The following is a 21,367-nucleotide window of genomic DNA, read 5'->3' on the forward strand; positions in this document are numbered from 1 at the left end:
TCCACCTACCGCTTCCGCTGCCACTCTGCTTTCCTGCTCACGCCATACCACGGCAAGCATGGAGCCTGCTCAGATCACCGCGGCAGTTGTGACCGCTCTAAACACCATGCTCATTATCATGCAGTATTTGCAGAACCAGAACCTGCAAAAGCAGGCGAGGAGGCGATGGCAGCACAGTGAGGAGAGTGATGAGGGACATGGACACAGACTTCTCTCAAAGTACGGGCCCCGGCAGTTTGGCCATCCTGGTGGCAATGGGGCAGGCTCATGCCGTGGAACGCCGATTCTGGGCCCGGGAAACAAGCACAGACTGGTGGGACCGCATAGTGTTGCAGGTCTGGGATGATTCCCAGTGGCTGCGAAACTTTCGCATGCGTAAGGGCACTTTCATGGAACTTTGTGACTTGCTTTCCCCTGCCCCGAAGTGCCAGAATACTAAGGTGAGAGCAGCCCTCACAGTTCACAGGCAAGTGGCGATAGCCCTCTGGAAGCGTGCAACACCAGACAGCTACTGGTCAGTCGGGAATCAATTTGGAGTGGGCAAATCTACTGTGGGGGCTGCTGTGATGCAAGTAGCCAAAGCAATCACTGAGCTGCTGCTATCAAGGGTAGTGACTCTGGGAAATGTGCAGGTCATAGAGGATGGCTTTGCTGCAATGGGATTCCCTAACTGTGGTGGGGCGATAGATGGAACGCATATCCCTGTCTTGGGACCGAACCACCAAGGCAGCCAGTACATAAACCGCAAGGGGTACTTTTCAATGGTACCGCAAGGGGTACTTTTCAATGGTGCTGCAAGCACTGGTGGATCACAAGGGACGTTTCACCAACATCAACGTGGGATGGCCGGGAAAGGTACATGACGCTCTGGTCTGTGGGAACGGCTGTAGCAAGGGACTTACTTTCCAGATCAGAAAATAACCGTTAGGGATGTTGAAATGTCTGTAGTTATCCTTGGGGACCCAGCCTACCCCTTAATGCCATGGCTCATGAAGCCGTACACAGGCACCCTGGACAGTAGTCAGGAGCTGTTCAACTATAGGCTGAGCAAGTGCAGAATGGTGGTAGAATGTGCATTTGGACGTTTAAAGGCACGCTGGCGCAGTCTACTGACTCAGTTAGACCTCAGCGAAACCAATATTCCCATTGTTATTACTGCTTGCTGTGTGCTCCACAATCTCTGTGAGAGTAAGGGGGAGACGTTTATGGCGAGGTGGGAGGTTGAGGCAAATCGCCTTGCTGCTGATTACACGCAGCCAGACACCAGGGTGGTTAGAAGAGCACAGCAGGGCGCGCTGCGCTTCAGAGAAGCTTTGAAAACCAGTTTCATGACTGGCCAGGCTACGGTGTGAAAGTTTTGTTTGTTTGTTGATGAAAACCCGCCCCCTTGGTTCACTTTACTTCTCTGTAAGCCCACCGCCCTCCCCTCCCCCCTTTGATCACCGCTGGCAGAGGCAATAAAGTCATTGTTGTTTCAAATTCATGCATTCTTTATTAATTCGTCACACAAATGGGGGGATAACTGACAGGGTAGCCCGGGAGGGGTGGGGGAGGAGGGAAGCACTGGGTGGGGTGGGGGAGGAGGGGAGGATGGAGGGACAAGGCCACACTGCACTTCAAAACTTATTGAATGCCAGCTTTCTGTTGCTTGGGCAGTCCTCTGGGGTGGAGTGGTTGGGTACCCAGAGGCCCCCCCCACCGCGTTCTTGGGCATCTGGGTGAGGAGGCTATGGAACTTGGGGAGGAGGGCGGTTGGTTACAGAGGGGCTGCAGCGGCGGTCTGTGCTCCTGTTGCCTTTCCTGCACCTCAGCCATACGCTGGAGCATATCAGTTTGATCCTCCAGTAGCCTCAGCATTGCATCTTGTCTCCTCTCATCACGCTGACGCCATCTCTCCTCTCACTCGTCCCTCCTTTCCTCTCACTCGTCCCTCTTGTCCTCGCGTTCATTTTGTGCTTTCTTGGACTCTGACATTGTCTCTCTCAATGCATTGTGCTGGGCTCTTTCAGCATTGGAGGCCTGCCTGAGCTCAGAGAACATTTCATCACGAGTGCGGTTTTTTTTTGGCTTCTAATCTTTGACAGTCTCTGGGACGGAGATGGATAGGGGAAGTGTTGAAACATTTGCAGCTGCGGGAGGGAAAAAAGGGAGATTAGTCTTTAAAAAGAGACATTTTAGAGAACAAAGAGTAGACTCTTTCATGGTGAGCCAAGCTGTTAACATTACATAGCACGTGTGCTTTCTTTACAAGGTTGCATTTTGCCTCTTATATCGAAGGCCTGCCGGTATGGTGTGAGAGATCACACACACAGGGCCGGCGGGCAACAGAATTCGGCTTGCAGGCAGCCATGGTAAGCCACAGTCTTTTGGCTTCTTTAACCTTCCTAATGTGTGGGAATGGTTTCAAACAGCAGCACCCTCATTTCACATACCAAGCACCCATTGCGTTGGCCATTTAAAAGGAGGGGCTGCGGTTTTCAGGTTAACGAGCAGCATAAACCCAACTAAGCCCCCATACCCCCCCCCACGCACCCAATTCTCTGGGCTGATCGCTTCACCCCTCCCCCACCGCGTGGCTAACAGCGGGGATGATTTCTGTTCAGCCACAGGCAAACAGCCCAGCAGGAACGGCCACCTCTGAATGTCCCCCTAATAAAATTCCCCTATTTCAACCAGGTGACCATGAATGATATCACTCTCCTGAGGATAACACAGAGAGATAAAGAACGGATATTGCTTGAATGCCAGCAAACACCGGGACCATACGCTGCCATGCTTTGTTATGCAGTGATTCCAGACTATGTGCTGCTGGCCTGCCATGGTAAAGTGTCCTACCATGGAGGACGGAATAAGGCTGCCCTCCCCAGAAACCTTTTGCAAAGGCTTTGGGAGTACATCCAGGAGAGCTTCATTGAGATGTCCCTGGAGGATTTCTGCTCCATCCCCATACACGTTAACAGATTTTCCAGTAGCTGTACTGGCCGTGAATGCATCCCAAATCTTCAGGGCAAATTAATCATTAAACACGCTTGCTTTTAAACCGTGTATTATATTTACAAAGGTACACTCAGCAGAGGTCCCTTCTCCACCTTCTAGGTCCGGGAGCCCGCCTTCGGTGGGTTGGGAGGGTACTAGATCCAGGGTACAGGGTACAGTTCCTGGCTGTCAGGGAAAACAGTTTCTCCGCTTGCTTGCTGTGCTTCAACCTCCTCCTCCTCGTCCCCAAAATCCGCATCCCTGTTGCGTGAGAGTCCATTGACAGAGTCCACGCACTGGGCTGGGGTAGTTGTAGGGGCACTTCCTAGAATGGCATGCAGCTCATCATAGAAGCAGCATGTCTGGGGCTCTGACCCAGAGCGGCCGTTTGCCTCTCTGGTTCTTGGTAGGCTTGCCTGAGCTCCTTAAGTTTCATGCGGGACTGCTGTGGGTCCATGTTATAGCCTCTGTCCTTCATGCCCTGGGAGATTTTTTCAAATATTTTGGCATTTTGTCTTTTGGAACGGAGTTCTGATAGCACGGATTCGTCTCCCCATACAGCGATCAGAACCAGTACCTCCTGTTCGGTCCATGCTGGAGCTCTTTTGCGATTCTGGGACTCGATGGTCACCTGTGCTGAAGAGCTCTGCACGGTCACCTCTGCTGATGAGCTCACCACACTGGCCAATCAGGAAATGAAATTCAAAAGTTTGCGGGGCTTTTCCTGTCTACCTGGCCAGTGCATCTGAGTTGAGAGTGCTGTCCAGAGCGGTCACAGTGGAGCACTCTGGGATAGCTCCTGGAGGCCAACACCGTCGAATTGCGTCCATACTACCCCAAATTCGACCCAGCGAGGTCAATTTCAGCGCTAATCCACTCACTGGGGTGGAGTACAGAAACCGGTTTTAAGAGCCCTTAAAGTTGGAAAAAATGGCTTCGTAGTGTGAACAGGTACAGGGCAAAACCGATCTAACACTGCTAAATCTGACCTAAACTCATAGTGGAGACCAGGGCTAAGACTTCCCTTCGTGCTGTGGTGGACGTAGTGGATACTGCATCAAGAGGCTTAGCCCCTAGCATAGTCATGAGGTGTGTGTCTTGGCTTTGCCCTGATAGCAAACGTAAACAAAGAACAGTCCCTTTTAACACCCACACAGATGATAAACTTGATCGTGGTAACACTGGGCTCCTTGCAGCAAGAGCTTTCCTCCCCATGGACAGATGGTAGCTAATGAGCAATCTGACTGTGGTCAGGATGTGCCTTTGTCTTCTAAGCCACATGACACCGGTCACCAGGCTTCACCTAGACTGCCGACGAGCTGGGCTCCTGTCTGTCTACTCACCAGACAGGGAGAGCATCAACACCAGGGTTACTGTTCCTGCCATGGCCATTGCCTCTCGTACCAGGCAGTCGAACCCGGATTGAGCTAGAGTTGGCGTCCCCTTCGTCACTCTGCCCCCAGTGCTGCCATCGTGGAGCTCACTTGAACAGGGTCTCTGGAACCACAGGGAGGCAGGCAGCACATTGATCCACTGCAACTGTGGGCACACCGCCTGGCAAGAAGGGATCTTCTCCTGCTCATTCAATCTTTTCATGTCCATGTGATGTCAGACAATATCACCACGGTCTTTTACATAAGCAGACAGGGCGGAGCAAGATCTCCCCCCCCTTTGCCTAGAAGCAGTCAGGCTTCGGAACAAGTGCATCAGAAACCACATCACTATCCAAGCCACGTACCGTCTGGGTGCCCAAAACTCTTTAGCAGACAACCTGGGCAGACACTTCTCTGCGGATCACGACTGGGAGATGCACAGCTCTTCCCTGGGCGAGATACTTACTTGGTGGGGAACACCTCAGTGGGATCTCTTCGCATCCCAAACGATCAGGCTTCCCTTGTACTGCTCGACAGGAGCGGTGGGTCATGGCTCTCAGGGCGATGATCTCCATTGCCATGGACACACAATCCCAGGTGTGCCTTTCCCCTGTTCCCACAGGGCTTGCGAGATCCGTCAGGACAGGGCCGGGGACATTCTCCTAGCACCCATCTGGACCATACAGTTTTGGTTTCCGGAGCTCCTGAGGATGTCGATCCATCCTCCTGTCAGGATCTGCCCCTTCCTGGATCGCCTTCCTCAGCAAGGGGCAGAATCAGACACCCAATCGAGACCCCGTCCACCTCATGGCCTGGTGTTTGGCTGGGGATCAGAACTAGAACACTCTTGCTCGGCACCCATCCAAGCTGTTCTTATTCAACATAGGAAAGACTCAACTAGCTCCTGTGACTTAGCTAAATGGAGACAATTTTCTACATGGGCTCAGAATAAGGTGCTGCCTCCAAATTCGGCAAGGATCCCAGTTGTTTTAGATCACCTCCTGTTTTGAAGAGCTCAGGTCTTTCCGTTGGCTTGCTGCAGGTCCATCTTGCAGCAATCAGTGCCTTCCTCCTGCCGGAAGGTGGATATTCCATCTTTACTCACCCTACAGCAGTGACATCCATGAAAAGCCTGGTTAGGATCTTTCTGCCAATCATCAAACCTACCCCTCAATGGGACGTCAATCGCGGCCTGCCAGCACTCATCGGGCCACCATTTGAATCCTTGGCAACATGCTCCATGGCCCACCTGTCCATGAAAGTTGCATTCTTCGTGGCTATTACCTCAGCCAGAAGGCTGAGCAAGAGGGGAGCCCTCATGACAGACCCATCACACTGCCACCAGGAAAAAAATCTCTCTCTGTCTACATCCTAACTTCCTCCCCAAGGTTATTTCTGAATGCCATGTCAACCACATTATCCACTTAACTGTTTTGTTCCTGAAACCCCATCCCTCTGCTGAGGAGAAGAAACTTCGTTCCCTTGACTCAGACACACCTTAGAGTTCTACCTGCAGAGGACCAAATCTATCAGCAGATCACCTAGGCTATTTCTTGCCGTAGCAGAAAGGTTGCGCGGAGAAGCGATATCCTCTCTGAGAACCTCCAGATGGATCTCTGGGTGCTACCAGTTAGCACATATCCATCCACCTGATGAGGTAAGGGCACACTCCAGGAGAGCACAAGCTGCCTCCACAGCGTCGCTGCAGAAAGTACCATCGCTGGACACACGCAGAGCAGCTACCTGGAGCTCCATTCACACATTCACAAAACGTTACGCGCTGGATCAGGCCTCTGCTGTGGATGCAGCAGTGAGACCTGTAGTACTTTAAGCATCTTTCTTGCTGGCACCCTTGCACCCGCCTCCAGTCTGAATACTGCTTGTCAATCACCCACGTATGGAATACACATAGGGACCAGCACTTGAAGAAGAAAGGGAAGTTACTTCCCTGTAGCTGGGTGTTCTTTGAGGTGTGTGGTCCCTGTCTGTATTCCACTGTCCGCCCTCCATCCCCTCTGCTTCAGATCCTGCTGGATTTGTGGTACGAAGAGGAACTGGAGAGGGTTAGGGTTCTCTGCATCTTAAAGTCTTTAAACCATGATTTGAGGACTTCAATAGCTCAGACATAGGCTAGGGGTTTGTTACAGGAGTGGGTGGGTGAGATTCTGTGGCCTGAGATGTGCAGGGGATCAGACTAGATGATCATAATGGTCCCTTCTGACTTAAAGTCTGTGATTCTATGGAAAGGCATCAGCCCACACTGCCTCTTATGCCCCAGTCTGGAGCATGAGGAAAACTACTGCCCTTGTGCTGGCCAATGGACGCTGTTTGTTGGAGTTTCCAGACTCGGGTGCATGGCGCGCATGGGCACCCCTGTGGAATACAGACAGGGACCGCAAGTCTCGGAGAACTCCCAGTTACAGATAAGTAGCCTCCATTTGCCCGTACAAGCTGGGTTCTGTCCCCTTGCACATGGTCATGTATGCAAAGACTGCACTTCAATGCACATGCACAACAGCAAACACAAAGCTTGATTGGCCGGCAACGTGGGAAGTCTGGGAAGAGGCCCTGTCTGCTATTTGCATAAGAGAAGCTGTTTGGGGTGGCTGAGGCCGGTTGTGTCAGCTGCTGGAAGGGGCTCCAGAAAAGAGCTGGGAAGTGCTGCTAGGGTAGTCAGAGACAGTGAGCCGTGTGTTTGATTCATTGCACAGGATCTGGGCGCTGAAGAGGAGAGGCTGTTGCAGAGGAAATCCCAGCTGCATGAGGCTGACTTGTCCCTGAGTGACATCCTGGGTCAGAAAAAGGTATTTTCCCAGCAGCCTGGTGTCAGCAGCCCCATACAGCAGGGAGGCGCCGGGGCAGAGACATCACACTCTGCTGCAAGCCAGCTGCCTGCAGAGATCCATCAGAGCCATTGGGTCACTCCCTTGTTCACATGCACTTCGTGTCCAGAGACAGTGGCTGCTGCTAGGGCAAGGCAGGGAGTTGCTGGTGAGATTAGAGTTACTGATGGGACCAAGCGGCCGGCACGGAGACGGGATTAGCACCCCGCAGCTCCAGCCATGGAGGGAGGATAAGGGAGGCTTGGAGTGTGGGTGGGAGAACTGGCTCCCAATACGGAGCAGCCTGAATCATGGATGGACCTGCGGTCTTCTGCTGGTCTCCTGCTAAACTCAGCCCTAGACCACATGCTTCTTGGGGCTCCTATTGTGTTTGCACATTGTTTGTCCTGGGACAGTTTCTAGCACTGGGAGAGAGGCCTTGGGACACATGGGATTTGGAGAAAGCAGCTGGCCAGGACTTGCCAGGGGCTTGGGTCTAATCTACACTTAAGAGTTTTGCCAGTCTAGCTATACTGGTACTAGCTATACTGGTTATACTGGTACTAGCTGTACTGGCAAACCCTCCTACTGGAGATGCAGCTTATACTGGAGAAAAAGGGCCTTTGCTGGTATAGCTTATTCCAATTCAGTGAGCGAAGGAGCTATCCTGGCAAAAGCCCTTTTTTGCTGGTAGAATCGTGCCTACACCGGGGCTTTTGTCAGCACAGCTATGGCATAAAAAACTCCCATCCTAAGTGACGTAGCTGGGCTGGCAAAACTTTGAAGTGTAAACCCGGCCTTACATGGAATCTGTCGTGCCCACATACCATGGTGATGGGCCCCAGACAGGGCGAGCTCGTTTCCTGTATAATCTAGCCAGGCTGGTGGGGAGTTCCCAGGTGTGGGCAGCCCGGCCTCACCCTGGGCCTGTGTTCTTGCTTCTTAGTGGAGGGGGCTGATGGGCTCCAGCTCCTCCCCACAGCACCTTCCTGGGGCCTGCAGGGAGGATCTGTCATGTTGGCCCTGTCAGACCAAGGCAGGAAGCTACAGAGCCCTAGGCTCATCGTGGCAAAGTTCTTGCTGAAGGACCCCAAGTATTTGGATCTGTCAGCAAGCGAGTCCCATCTGAGCACTGCTGTTGGGTTGCCGGGGAAGGGAGAGGTCCACTCCATGCTCACGTTACTCATGAGCAACCGTCGTGTGTGTCTCTGTCTGGGGGAGACCCGTCCTGCCTGGACTCCGCTCCCATTTGGCACCTGGGCCTGTGGGATGCAGCATGGGTTCGGCCTGTGGCGAGGTGAAGGGCCTGGGCGGCAGGGCAGGTAGATGGACACGTGCCTTTCCTGACACGTTTCCTCCCCTCTGCTGCCAGCGTGCGGTCCAGGAACTGGAGTCGCTGGGTGGGGCCCTGGAGAGGAGCCAGAAGGGGGTGGAGACGCTGGAGTCCTGCCGGAAGGAGACTCGGAGCAAAGCAGATGAAGCCAGGTATCTGGGGTGAGGTTGGACACACAGGGACCTTGGCAGGCCAACGCTGGACGGAGGGTGGGGGAGTCGTCTTGCAAATATGGGCCTGCTCTCCCTGAAGCCAATAGCAAAATGCCTATCGAGATCAGTGGGAGCAGGAGCAGGCCCAAGAACTGGTCACTCCTAGCCAGTTAATGACACAGGCACTCTGCCCAGCGGAGGGCTGTAATGCAGTGTGCTGGGCGAGCCTGGGGGCCACCTCTGGCTGGCGCTCACTGGAGCAGATGGCAGCCATCCTGTGGCACATGGAGGCCAGATGGCCCCATAGACTAAGCTCCCTTGCGATCTCAGCAGCCCTTGCATCGACCCAGAGGGAGCAGTGCATGCTGGGCCCAGTTGCCTCTGCAGGCTGCACCTCCCTCTAGACCCTCAGCAAGCTGCCTGGTCTAGACGCGTGCTGCCTCTCGGAGGGCGTCGGTCCCTTCTTCCCACAGGGCGGACATGCTGCTGCTGCAATACAGACGGGACTCGTGCCTGCAGGAGCTGCCGGAGCGGGAGAAGGCGCTGAGTCCGCTGAGACGGCGGCGCTCCACCCTGCACAGCACCCAGCTGGGGGCCTTCCAGGCCGAGGTGAGGGTGGGGGTCCCAGGGTGGCCTGTGGGTCAGATGGTTCCCATGGGGGATTGCAGGAGCAGTGTCCACATCGCAGGTGGGAGGGGGAACAGGAGGCAAAGGCAAGAGGGGCAGAGAGATGGTGTAGGGAGGGGACAGGGAAACCCCATTGCCCACTGCGGGGATAAGGGGACCTCTCATTGCAGAGTCAGGAGGCCGTGCTGCTGGGTTTCCATGGCCAGGAAGCAGTGCTGCGGGACACAGGAGCCAGGCGATCCCATCCTCCGCTCATTTCCCAGGTCTCCTCACTAGCGGCCGAGCGGGAGGAGCTGAAGGCCCACGTGCGTCACCTGGAGGGCAGCTTGTTCTCTGAGCAGCGGGCAGCCAGAGCCAGGATCGAGGAGCTGCAGGAGGTAGGTGAGCTCCCCGGGGCTCCCGGCTGCTTCTGAAGCACTGCTGCCTGGTGGGAAGGCGCCTGGCACCGCCTCCCAGACGCCACTGGAAGCAGAAGGTGTCTGCAGAGCAAAGGACCCCCATGTCGGGGTGGGTCCTTCCCCTACCCTGTGTGCTGAGAATGAGATCTGGGATGCGCCTGTAATTCTCCAGGTGCCGTTTGTTTCCTCAGCAGCTGGAAGGGCCTCCCAGCCATATGATTTATTGTTTGCATTGCAGTCAGACCTCGCAGCCCCAGTCACGGCCCAGGACCCCCTGGTGCTAGTCGCTGCACAGACAGCACAGAGACGCAGTCCCTGCCCCAAAGAGCCCACGCTGTAAATAGTTCTCTTGTCCCCCAGCCCCACAGGAGAGGGTTCCCTTGGCGGCAGCGTCTCATGGCTGAGGTAGAGCTCCCGGCAGAGCCCAGTGTCTCTCCCCACCCCGAGCCCTTCTGGTGGGAATGACCCGGACACTGTCATCGCTGTGAGCGGGGGTCACCCTCAGTCTGAACAGCAGCTGTGTGACGCGCTCATGCCCGCCCTGGGCTAGCTCACACGGTGTGAATTGTGTGCGTTCCTTCACCGGCAGTGCCTGGAGCAAGCTCAGAACAAGCTGGAGGAGAGGACGGCCGAGGGGATGGAGCTGCAGGAGGAGACCACGCGACTGAGACTGCAGCTCAGGGAGCTGGAGAGGGTGAGGGAAGCGCAGGTTCAGATCAGGTGGTTTCCACATGGTGGGGGAGGGGAGCAGGGGCAATGGAAGGTGGGAGGTTTTCTTGGTAGGTGTCGGGTTCCCTCCCCACTCTGAACTGTAGGGTACAGACACGGGGACCATCATGAAAGACCCCGTAAGCTTATTTCTACCAGCTTAGGTTAAAACTTCCCCAAGACACAAATTCTCCCTTGTACCTTGGGTTTAAGTAACGCTGCCACCACCAAGTGATTTAACAAAGAACCAGGGAAAAGGACCACTTGGAATTCCTCTTCCCCCAGCAATCCCCCCAAGCCCTTACACCCCCTTTCCTGGGGAGGCTTGAGAATAGTATCCTAACCAATTGGTTACAAAATGATCAAAGACCCAAACCCCTGGGTCTTGGAACAATGGAAAAATCAGTCAGGTTCTTAAAAGAAGGACTTTATTTAAAAAGAAAGAAAGGTAAAAATCACCTCTGTAAAATCAGGAGGGAAAATACTTTACAGGGTATTCAGATTCAAAACACAGAGGATCCCCCTCTGGGCAAAACCTTAAAGTTACAGAAAATAGGAACAAACCTCCCTCTTAACACAGGGAAAATTCACATAAAACAAAAGATAAACTAATCCGCCTTGCCTGGCTTACCTCGACTGGTTGCAATACTGGAGACTTGGATTGGGATGGGTTGGAGAAGATGGATTTCTGTCTGGCCCCTCTCCGTCCCAAGAGAAAACCCGCACACAAAACAAAGAGCACAAACAAAACCTTCCCCCCTCATGAGATTTGAAAGTATGTTCTTTCCCCATTGGTCCTGTTGGTCAGGTGCCAAGCAGGCTATTTGAGCTTCTTAGCCCCTTACAGGTAAGGAGGAATTCTAGGCTACCCTTAGCTGTATGTTTATGACAGTAGATTTAAGAAACTGTCCCCCTTTGTATGCCACACCCCTCTCCCACTTCCAATAGAGAGGGGTGTGTATGCAAGCACACACATGGGTACCCAGGGCTGTCTCTGGTCCCAGTGCAGGCCTGGTGGGAGCTGGGTGGTGAGACTGTGGGGGCATGAAGAATAACAGGGTGAAGCAGCGAGTTGTATCTAGCCCCCCATGGGAGAGATGAGAACCCCATTGCTAGGGCAAGTCACACCGGAAGTTCAAAGCCCTGCAGCCGGGGTCTGCTGATGTTTCCATAATGTGAAACACACCTTAATAGACAGAGTGTGTCCCGGACCCCACCTGCCCTCCCACAGGGCATTGCCCGGACCCCACCTCCCTCTCATTGGGCATTGCCCAGACCCTACCTCCCCTGCCATAGGGCATTGCCCGGACCCCACCTCCCTCTCATTGGGCATTGCCCGGACCCCACCTCCCTCTCATTGGGCATTGCCCGGACCCCACCTCCCTGTCAGAGGGCATTGCCCGGACCCCACCTCACGTCCCACTGGTCACAGTAGCTGCAGCCAGGGTGCAGTGGAGCCGTAAGAGGCAGGTGCTGATGGATCTTTAGCTGTCTCTAATGCACCAAGTGATTGGTCCTTTATGAAAACTGCTGTGCGGATTGTCTCCTTTTGCTCTTCTTTGTGTCTCCTCCTCTCCTCCCACCTCTCTGGTCCATTCCTCCTTCTCCCCTTCGGCCCCTGCTGCCCCCTGCTGTACTGCTTGGGTGCTTGTTCCTGCCCCCATGTCCTTTCCTCTCCTGCGGGGACTGGCAGCTCTGCCCCATTGGTAGTTCCTGGACGTAGCTGTGGCCTCTGGTTGAGGCAGTTGGCCTGGTTCTTCCTCCTTGCAAAGGGGTCCTGGGTGCCTGAGGAATGAGCTGGAAAGGAGGAGACAAGGAACCAGCGCCACGTGACTAGGCAGATCTCCAGGTACCCTGGCGGATGCTCCGTGCAGGATATGCAGGAGCAGTTGGGGACCTGCTGCCCTAGGGAATGCACTGGAGGGGACAATCATGCCTTGGCACATGCAGAAGATGAACTCAGCTGTGTTTGGCCTCTTCCACCCCTTGTTTGAATGATGCTTTGACTCCCGCTTCATGATTCTACAGACACCAGCGGACACCAGCGGCCCCCAGAGCCTCTTGGTGCCCATGCCAGTTTGTGATGGTTACACAGGGCTCTCTGTTCCAGAAGCAGGCAGCAGCTCTGAGTGGGCAGATCCGAGACCTCCGAGTGCGGGAGAGGGAGCAGGAGCTGAGACTCTTTGCTATGGAGAAGATCCTGTCGGAGAAGGAGCTAGAACTGGTGAGGCTGCGAGAGGTCGTCTGTGCCCTGATGGCTGAGAAGGAAGTGCAGCAACGTGCTATGGAGAACCTGAGAGAAGAACATGACAGGCAGCTGGGGGAGATGCAGCAGGAGAAGGTACCAGCCGTAAGCAGTCCAGCCTGAGCTGGGCAGGGGCCTTTCTGTGCATGAACAGGGGGCTCCCTCATCCCTTGCTCTTCTCATTCATTGTTTTTCGCCCCCTACCTAGCTGAATGGTTTTTATTCATAAAGGTGCAGATCCTGCCCCATGTCAGGGAGTGGAGCTGCTCTGTTTGGAATTTAAGGGAACATCCGGGGGTCTTTGCACCAAGTATGTGGCCCAGCTACTCCAGGCTGCTCTGTGGCCACTGGCAGGGGGCTTTGGGGCAGTCTGGGCCATTGGATTCCCTACTATGCAGTTCCAGTGGCCGTTGACCCTGCAGAATGGGGACACTTGCAGCCTCGGGATTCCTGGCCTCCTGCAGAGATCACCAGCATGCAACGCACCCATCCCCTGTGTTTGGGCCAAAAGTGGGGGAGGGGGAGTTGGCTTCAGCCTGAGAGAAGTAAATATTAAACTTGCCTTCCTGTCGGTCAGTGGTTACCAGGAGGAGGACAGTTTTGCCCTACCCCCTCCTCCCCCCCACTACAGAAGGGATGTGGACAAATTGGAGAGAGTCCAGCAGAAGGCAACAAAAATTATTAGGGGACTGGGGCACGTGACTTACGAGGAGAGGCTGAGGGAACTGGGTTTGTTTAGTCTGCAGAAGAGCAGAGTGAGGGGGGATTTGATAGCAGCCTTCCACTACCTGAAGGGGGGTTCCAAAGAGGATGGAGCTCGGCTGTTCTCAGTGGTGGCAGATGACAGAACAAGAAACAATAGTTTCAAGTTGCAGTCGGGAGGTCTAGGTTGGATATTAGGAAAAACTTTTTCACTAGGAGGGTGGTGAAGCACTGGAATGGGTTTCCTAGGGAGGTGGTGGAATCTCCTTCCTTAGAGGTTTTTAAGGCCCAGCTTGACAAAGCCCTGGCTGGGATGATTTAGTTGGGGTTGGTCCTGCTTTGAGCAGGGGATTGGACTAGGTGACCTCCTGAGGTCTCTTCCAACCCTGATCTTCTATGATTTTGTGACTTGTCTAAACTGGAAAGCTAATTTGGAGTAAGGGGGGGTGAATTAAAAGTGCTGTAGCTATTCTGGAATAACTCCATGTGTGCGTGAGCCGTAAAAGGCCCAGAAAAACAACAGCCCCTATTGTTGACTTCTGATAAGTCAGTTAGGAACAGTTTGACATTTGCAGTCTGATTGGCTTCTGTACCAGGATAAAGTAGTTGCATCTCTGGTCTGATTTGTCTAGTCAGCGTTCAATGTCTCCAAGAAACATCACCTGGCTGATACATCACATGGCACCTTTCAGTTAGTCGTGGGTGAGAATTTTCTTCATGCTTGTAGCAATAAGAATGAAGAAGAGCGTCTGGGTGCATTGGGTACGTGCATCTGGGTACGTACACAAATTTAAGGAGGATAGGAAGTGAGATGAGACAGTAGTTTTATCGGACAGCTCTGAAAACGGCTATAAGAGGCATCATGAGATGTCCTTGTTTATTGTCTCAATAATTCCTATATCAAAGATGCCCAGTTTACCAGTCAAATTATTTTTCTCACTGCCCAACCTGCAACATTAATTGGGGATCTGCAAGTTGAGCTGGACTCTTTTCTTCTCACACATCATCGCCTGCACTACAGGTCACTGATGATGGCCCTGCAAAACACCTGTGTAGCCCCATAATCTTTCAGCTAGGCCTCTGCTGACACCTGGTCAGCCCCATTGCTTTCCGTGGGGGGTTTACTCCAGGGTAGCTGACTGGAACTCAGTAGCAACTGTATTGATGGCACACAAGAAAGAACGGCACTCGCTGTTGGAGAAACACTGGTGCCAAGATCCCCTCTTTTCAGCCTTCACTGAAATGCAGCCACCTCTGGAATGGATGCAGCTGCTGTTTTCCAGGGCACAGCCATGCTGCATAGCAGTTTAAAGGCAGGAGGTGAAAGAGAGCCCTGGATCCAGTAAAGGGACAGGGCAGTAGGTTGGGTGGGAGGAACGTAATGACCTGAAGTGGAGTCTAGCCAGGACTCTGAGGCTAAGGAGTCCTGCCAGCAGTGCATACAACCCTGTGGACTCTGTGGCTGTGCAGTTATGGGGCTCTGTGCATCGGCAGGAGGGAACATGGGGGCTGGCTGGGTTGTGGGGTGTGCAGTGTGGCTAGCTGCTGTTTTCTGTGCCTGTAGGAGCTGGAGTGGGCCCAGCAGAGGGAGGAGCTGCAACATCTGAAGCAGCAGGAGCTCCAGGAGGTTTGTATCATGCAGTCCCATACTCATGTGTCATGTTCCCTCCAGGTGTATGTGCAGCTGACATGGTGACTGCTGTTGGCATGTCCTCCAGCAAGCTGGCTTGTGCCATGTGGAGTAGCTGCAAAGTGCTGGGAGGAGCAGGTGGCTGCGTGGCCCTCCCCACGTGTCAGTGTCTCAGTGGTGTGAGTCCTGTGATGTGGCAGATGAGCTCATGTCACTGGAGTAGGGGATGACATGTTGGACGTCGAATTGGCTGAATGTCTTTCTCTGACTTGTTCTCCTTTGGCCAGGAGCCTAGCTTCATTTGCAGTGGGGAGGCAGCAAGGCCCTAGACAGAGCACCTGTTTGTGACTATAGCCATGTCCCCTCACTTTTCTGTACCTCAGTTTCCCCACCTGTACAGTGAGGCAGGTAAAGCATTCTGAGCTGCATGGGTGAGGAGAGCTATTTAAGGGTGAAGCTGTGGTGTTGTCAGTACATTAAATGCATTGTAATGTCAAGGAAATCAGTCGTTCTCCATCAAGCACTGCCTGGGATCAAAGGATCTTCCAGGCAGAGAGGAAGAGCCCCAAGGGCTCCTTGTCTCGTGTCTAAAGGCAGAGGCTCCCCATTCTCATGCCTGTCTTCTCAGTTCGCAGAGAGTTTGGAGCAGGTGAAGGCCAGGGCCCTCCAGGATCAATCTGCCTCCTTCCAGAAGGAAGTGGAGAATCTCACCAGGGTACTCGAGGTAACTGCTCCCCACAGGGCAGGGGGAGTGGGTGGGTCCTGGTTTGAGGGAGGGCGAAATCTGACCCACCTGGTTGAGTGTAGTAGAGCCATGGATTCCAAGGCCAGAAGGAACCATTGTGATCATCTAGCCTGTATGATCCTGCAGAACCAAGACCCTTCAATTCTGGTAGTCACTGATTTTCTCCAAAGATTTCCCAGGTTTTGAGGAAGCCGCTATCTGGATTTTTATTGATCTCCCCATCCAATTTTGACTTTTTTAGGACCTGGGTATTTTTCTCAGGCGAAGCAGACAGGGCTACTCTGAAGCACCAGGTCAGGAGGGTGTTCCCCCCCACACCCAAAACCAGACTCCAGACACCCCTACAATGGCGTGCCTATATTTGCAGCTTAATCCTCAATTTGTGTGGTTTTGGTGAAAGTGGGTGGCCCACCCTAGTGGATTTACCAGGGGGTTTCTCTCCAACTTTTGAAGGACTCCCCGGACTAGACTAGCTCTGTTGACCCTTGGAAGGACATGGATACAGCCTTCCACTCCAAGGATTCACACTCAGACTGTCATTCTTTGAAAACAAAAATAACCTTTATTTAACACAACATACCCTAATACAGTAAATCTAAAACATATTTAGAGAAACAAAAATATAAGTTCTTACAATTTAAGACACATATTACAAGATAACAAACTCTATTAGCACAGATACACATTGAAGTACCCAAACTTGCAATATTCTACAACTGGAAAATAGCTTTAAGTGGTTACATTCTGTATGCGATGGCCAGTCACGTATAGGATGCTGACAGCAAGTTCTTAAACATTAAAGACTATACATACTAAAACATACACACACAGCTATCCAGCTTTATTATCTCAAACACACTCCTTCATACAGTCTCGTTATTCTTTAGGTGAGAGTCGTTGCGATTACTTCCCCGCAGTCCTCTTTCCCTCTGCTTTGTCTAGGTCCTTATGATCTGCCAGGACTGATGTTGTCACTGCTGCTGCTTCTGCCTTCATTCTTCAGTGATTTCAAATCTTATTTTTCAGATTCTGATGCTCCTAATGTTCACTCCAGTACCTTCCACTCCCACTCACTCAAGCCTGTCAGCTCTCTGCCTTGTAGATAGATTTTGGCCTGTTCTGCCTGGTTATTTTTTACAATCCCAAGCATTCCCACCCAGTGGCATAGCTAGGAGTGGAAATTTGGGTGGCCCCAACAGATCATGCTAGCTCAGCTTCTCCCCCGACGCCACGCCCTCTTCCTAGCCCTGGTGCCTCCGACACAGGGCTTCACCTGCCAAGCTGGGCACATCCATGGGGCAAGGACCCACCTCCATGCTCCAGTGTGGGTAGCTGCTGGGGTAAAAGAGGTTCCCCCCTTTGGGCTGAAAATTCCCCACATTCCTTAGGGCAGAGGGGGGATAATATGCACTGACCCCCCCCCCCCCCCTTCAGTTGAGCAAAGTCCAAAGGCTACACCACCTTGCAGGGTACCCAGTCAGGGACACAGGTTTCCTGAGTCTCGCCATCTTGGGAAGAGAGAAAGTTTATCCAAAGCAGGAAGGAAAAACAGGGGTGAGGGGGCTGGATGGGGGAAGGCAGAGGCCAGGGGCTGGAGTTGGGGGAAGGGGCAGGACCCAGGGGGGCATGCGACATGGGTGAGGTGGAAGAAATGAGGGACATCACAGAGCCTGGAGCGGAGGCGCAGGGATGGGGCTGGCTGGGGCACAGGAGGGATCGGGGGGCCCCTCCAGCCAGTCCTTACTGCTCGGCAGGCACCAGAAGACGAGGCTGCCTGGGGCACACAGGCTGTCCATGTGGCAAAGAGGGCCAGGGCTCAAGCTCTGCCCACCCCTCCTGACCCCGGCTTAGTATCCATCTGCCCGGCTGGCCACGTCTCCCTTTCCTGCCAGCGTTGCTGTCCCCGTCCGTCCTGCACCGCGTGCAGCTGCCCTGGTCTCCGGTGCCCTGCCCTTGCCCAGCCCAGTCATGCACCTCGGCGCCCGGCTCTGCTCTGGCCCCAGCACCCCCCGCACCCAGACCTGCCCCCACAAGGCACAGCCCCTGCCTGGGATGACTCACCTCCTCCCAGCCTGTGGAGTCAGGGGGCCCCAGCCCTGCCCCTGCTCCGACCTGGATTTCAGGTGCCCGAGTCATGCGCTGGGCCACTGTGGCAGCACTGCACCCCTGCTCAGATTTGGGTGGGCTCTGGCCCACCCGTGGCTATGCCCCTGTTCTCGCCAATCAGGTGTAAGCCCACTATCTGTCAGTCAAAGCTAGACCTGATTGAAGACCTGCGCCTTAGATGCTGGACCTGATTGAGAACCAGTGTTATGCTTAACTGACCCCCCCTCACCCCTCCCTTCAGGTTTTGGAGGGCCCTTTGCCTCACCTCAGTCTGCTGGCTTGGCCAGATCTCTCCCAGACCTCCATTTTGGATTTCTCTGGCTGTTTGTGATCGCCATCTTGTCATTGCTAGCCACCTAAAACCACCCTCGTTAATTATTAAGGCTCTGTCATTATAAACAGCTGTCCACGTGTCAGTGTATCCTGACGCTATGACTCACTGTCACCCCCCTATTTTTATTGTTTTACACAAGTTTAATTCTGGTCTCTCCCTGCTGTCGCTCGTGGTGGCAGCCCAGCGCTCTCAGTGCTGTAGGCCTTACACAGAACAGAGCAGCTGAAAAGTCTCCTGCATCAGAGGGGAGCAGGAGGCTGCATCCCATGCGTACTGGCCCCCTGCCGGACAGAGCACCCTCGTGACCTGCCCTTCCCTGCTGCCTGGTGTCGTGCTACAGGGCCAGAGACAGCAGTGGGCTCTGTCCAGCGGGGGAAGTGGACTGGGTTCTGTGCAGGTGGTCTCAGCTGCCGGGGCCAGGCTCCCTGCCCGTCTTTCTCCCCCACTGCGCAGCTGCAGCAGCCACCAGCTGATAGTTACCCTCCTCTGCGGGGGAGGCCAGCAGGAACTCGGCACTCAGGGAGTCAAGGCTGCACCCCATGAGGACTGACGCCTGCCAGACAGACTCCTCCTGACCTGGGCCGTCAGCACAGCCCCGTCTGCTTCCTCTGCACAGTGGGGAAGTGAGAGGGGCAGGGACCCGGGTCTCAGCAGCCGAGGCCACCTGACTGTTGCATCATGAGTACTCCCCTCCCTCTCCCTGCTTGGCCCCCATGAATACCTAGCACGCCTCCCCACCCCAGCCCACTGCCCTTTGTTTTGAGCTTTTACCCATTTTCCTTTTACCATTTGTTAAATTTTGGACAAACACAGATAAATTCCGGGGAAATTTACATATAGACAAGCAGAAAACAAAGGGCCTTTGCATAACATAGGCCAGAGAGCATCCCCTGAATGAGCTGGGGGGGTCTCATTCCAGTCCATACTGTAAGAGGAACCCGTGTCCCCATATCTGCTGGCCTTTGCTGGCGGGGAAGAGGCCTTTGCCCACGTGCTCCAGTTGTTCTAGATCCTGGACTTTGCTCCACTTGAGGCAGTCGTTTCTGTGGCAGCAGGCTGTGGTGAGCTCCCCAGAATAGCTGATAACGAAAGCGCTGCCCATCTCCAGTGTCCTCCACCCTGGTAACCTCAATGCTCTGTAGAAACCTGAGCGAACGAAACCTCTAGTCCATAAGGTGGGTGAGTATTACTATCCCCATGCTACAGATGGGGCAACTGAGGCAGGGAACAGGACAGAGATATGCCCGCAGGCACGCAACAAGTCCAAGGCAGAGCTGGGACTAGAACTCACCATCCCCTGAGTCTCAGTCCCTTGTTCTAACTATCAGACAATGCTTCCTCCATGCTGAGGACCAGCAACTGGCTGCCTGGGCAGAGGAACATGGAGATCCCTAATTCAAGGCCAGATGTTTGTTGTGATAAAAACTGAAGCACAGAAGTGCACTGGCCAGATCAGCTGTGTTTCCCACAAACAGTCCTTCCCTTCTCAGGTCCCCCACTCTGTCTGTATAATGGTAGGGTGCATGTGGCCGGACACAGTAGTGTCCACTGGGCTGACGGCAGGGATGGAGACTAGTTACCAAGCTGAGTCAGGAGACGGGTACTGAGCTCAAGCCAGGCTGGGGTTGAAGTTGGGATGAAAGGCAAGTCTGCAACAGCAGCAAGCCAGAGTCTTCACTGTCGCTCCGCTCCCTGGGCCAGCTTCCTGGTTTAAATAGTTGGTGTGGATCAGTCAGGTGGCCACAGGGTTCCGTTGCTCTGGCCTCTTTGGGCGGGACGTGCTGTGGTGTCTAACCCTCCAGTAATTGTTAGGTGCTGCTTCTCATGGCTCCCAGTGGCACTGAGAAGGTGTCTGTCGCCCAGGACTCTGCAACCCTGGATTCCAGCCCCCCAACTCCCTACAGTCCAGGTGGGGGCGCCCAGGGGCTGTGGGGACTGCTGCTCTGTTGTGGTGTTTTACAGGGCTGGGCAATGCTGCACCTGGACGTTGCCATGAAGGCCCCTGGACATAGCTGCAGTCAGGGCTTTCGGGAGTCAGGGGGTCTGTTTGAGTCATTGAGGCACGGTCCTGAGCAGTGAGGAGCTGCACTGACCCAGGGGAAGCTCCAGGGGGTGCTGTGACACAGCGCCTGTGGCGCACAGCCCTGGGAGAGCCTGCAATGCACTCTTCTCCCCCTGAAGCCACTGCTGAGCACCATGGCATGAGGTGGGACAATGGTCCTGTCTCCTCTGGACCCCTGCCTTTAGTACTGGCCCTGAGTACTAACCCTGCAGGGGTGGCCCGAATCCCTGGGTGTAGGGGGCACAGGGGGAGAAGGTCGTAGCCCTCCCAGCGCTTCAGCCCATGGAGAGCTGGACCTGGAGCAGAGGATCCAGTGGGCAGTGAATTCAGTGGGCTTCTCTTTACAATTCTGCCCAGGCCCGAGATGAAGATATTCGGAGGCAGCGGGAGGCCATGCAGCGACAGAAGGAGTCTACAGAGCAGCTGGTCAGAGAGCTGAAGCAGGAAGCCAAGGAGACGGTACGGTCCATGAGGGAGCCTTGCAAAGGCGACTGACTGGCTCAGGGGGCTGGGGAGGCAGTGCGGAGCCTATTTCCTGTAGGGCTCTGACGTCTGTCCAGCCACCGGAAGTTGTTACCATGCAGCTGTAGTTCGGGGACTGTCTGAAGTGAGCTGGGGAGGGGTGTCCACGCTTCAGAAATTGCCGTCATGCATAGGCAGCTGCTTAGAAACCTCTGCCTTACGGCTGGTGCTGGCTGGCATCTGGCTGGGAGTCTCACCGGGAAGGCTGTGGGTTGGCTAGGGCACGCAAATGGCAGGAATCCCCTTCTCTGCCCTAGAGGCGGTCTCTCCAGATCAGGGTTGAGCCCCAGCCTCAGGGCTTGACTACATATGGAGTTATTCCAGAATAGCTCCCTGAATAGCCATGTGTGGATGCTCTTATTCCAGAATCAGAGTGCCTTGTTTCGGTTGAGTCTAATCCACTGGCATAAGAGCGTCCGCACATGGAGTTGTTCAGGCTTTAAATTCACACCCTACCTCAATCTGAATTAACTTTCCCCACCTAAGTGCTGTGGAGGGAAGCTTGCACTGCTGTGCAGCTAAACGGACCCCTTTGCTGTCCCTGCGCTGGTATTTCACGTGTCTGCATGGCTCAGCGGTGTTTCCTTATGCCTCCTCCTGGTGACAGTGCTGCTCAAACATGATGTGCACCC

General features: G+C 54.2%; 1 protein-coding gene across 1 annotated transcript in view; it reads left to right on the forward strand.

Moving 5' to 3' along the window:
* The window catches only part of LOC119563793, a 63,156-nt gene that overhangs the window by 26,998 nt on the left and 14,791 nt on the right, over positions 1 to 21,367 (forward strand). Inside the window, exons 10-18 of the mRNA XM_037878990.2 lie at positions 7,061 to 7,153; positions 8,544 to 8,656; positions 9,130 to 9,265; positions 9,454 to 9,660; positions 10,271 to 10,375; positions 12,500 to 12,730; positions 14,901 to 14,963; positions 15,595 to 15,690; positions 20,571 to 20,672. Of these exons, the coding sequence (XP_037734918.1) occupies positions 7,061 to 7,153; positions 8,544 to 8,656; positions 9,130 to 9,265; positions 9,454 to 9,660; positions 10,271 to 10,375; positions 12,500 to 12,730; positions 14,901 to 14,963; positions 15,595 to 15,690; positions 20,571 to 20,672 (1,146 nt within the window). The remainder of the gene's footprint in view (positions 1 to 7,060; positions 7,154 to 8,543; positions 8,657 to 9,129; positions 9,266 to 9,453; positions 9,661 to 10,270; positions 10,376 to 12,499; positions 12,731 to 14,900; positions 14,964 to 15,594; positions 15,691 to 20,570; positions 20,673 to 21,367) is intronic.

This window comes from Chelonia mydas, chromosome 15 (assembly GCF_015237465.2).
Source record: "Chelonia mydas isolate rCheMyd1 chromosome 15, rCheMyd1.pri.v2, whole genome shotgun sequence".
NCBI lineage: Eukaryota > Metazoa > Chordata > Testudines > Cheloniidae > Chelonia > Chelonia mydas.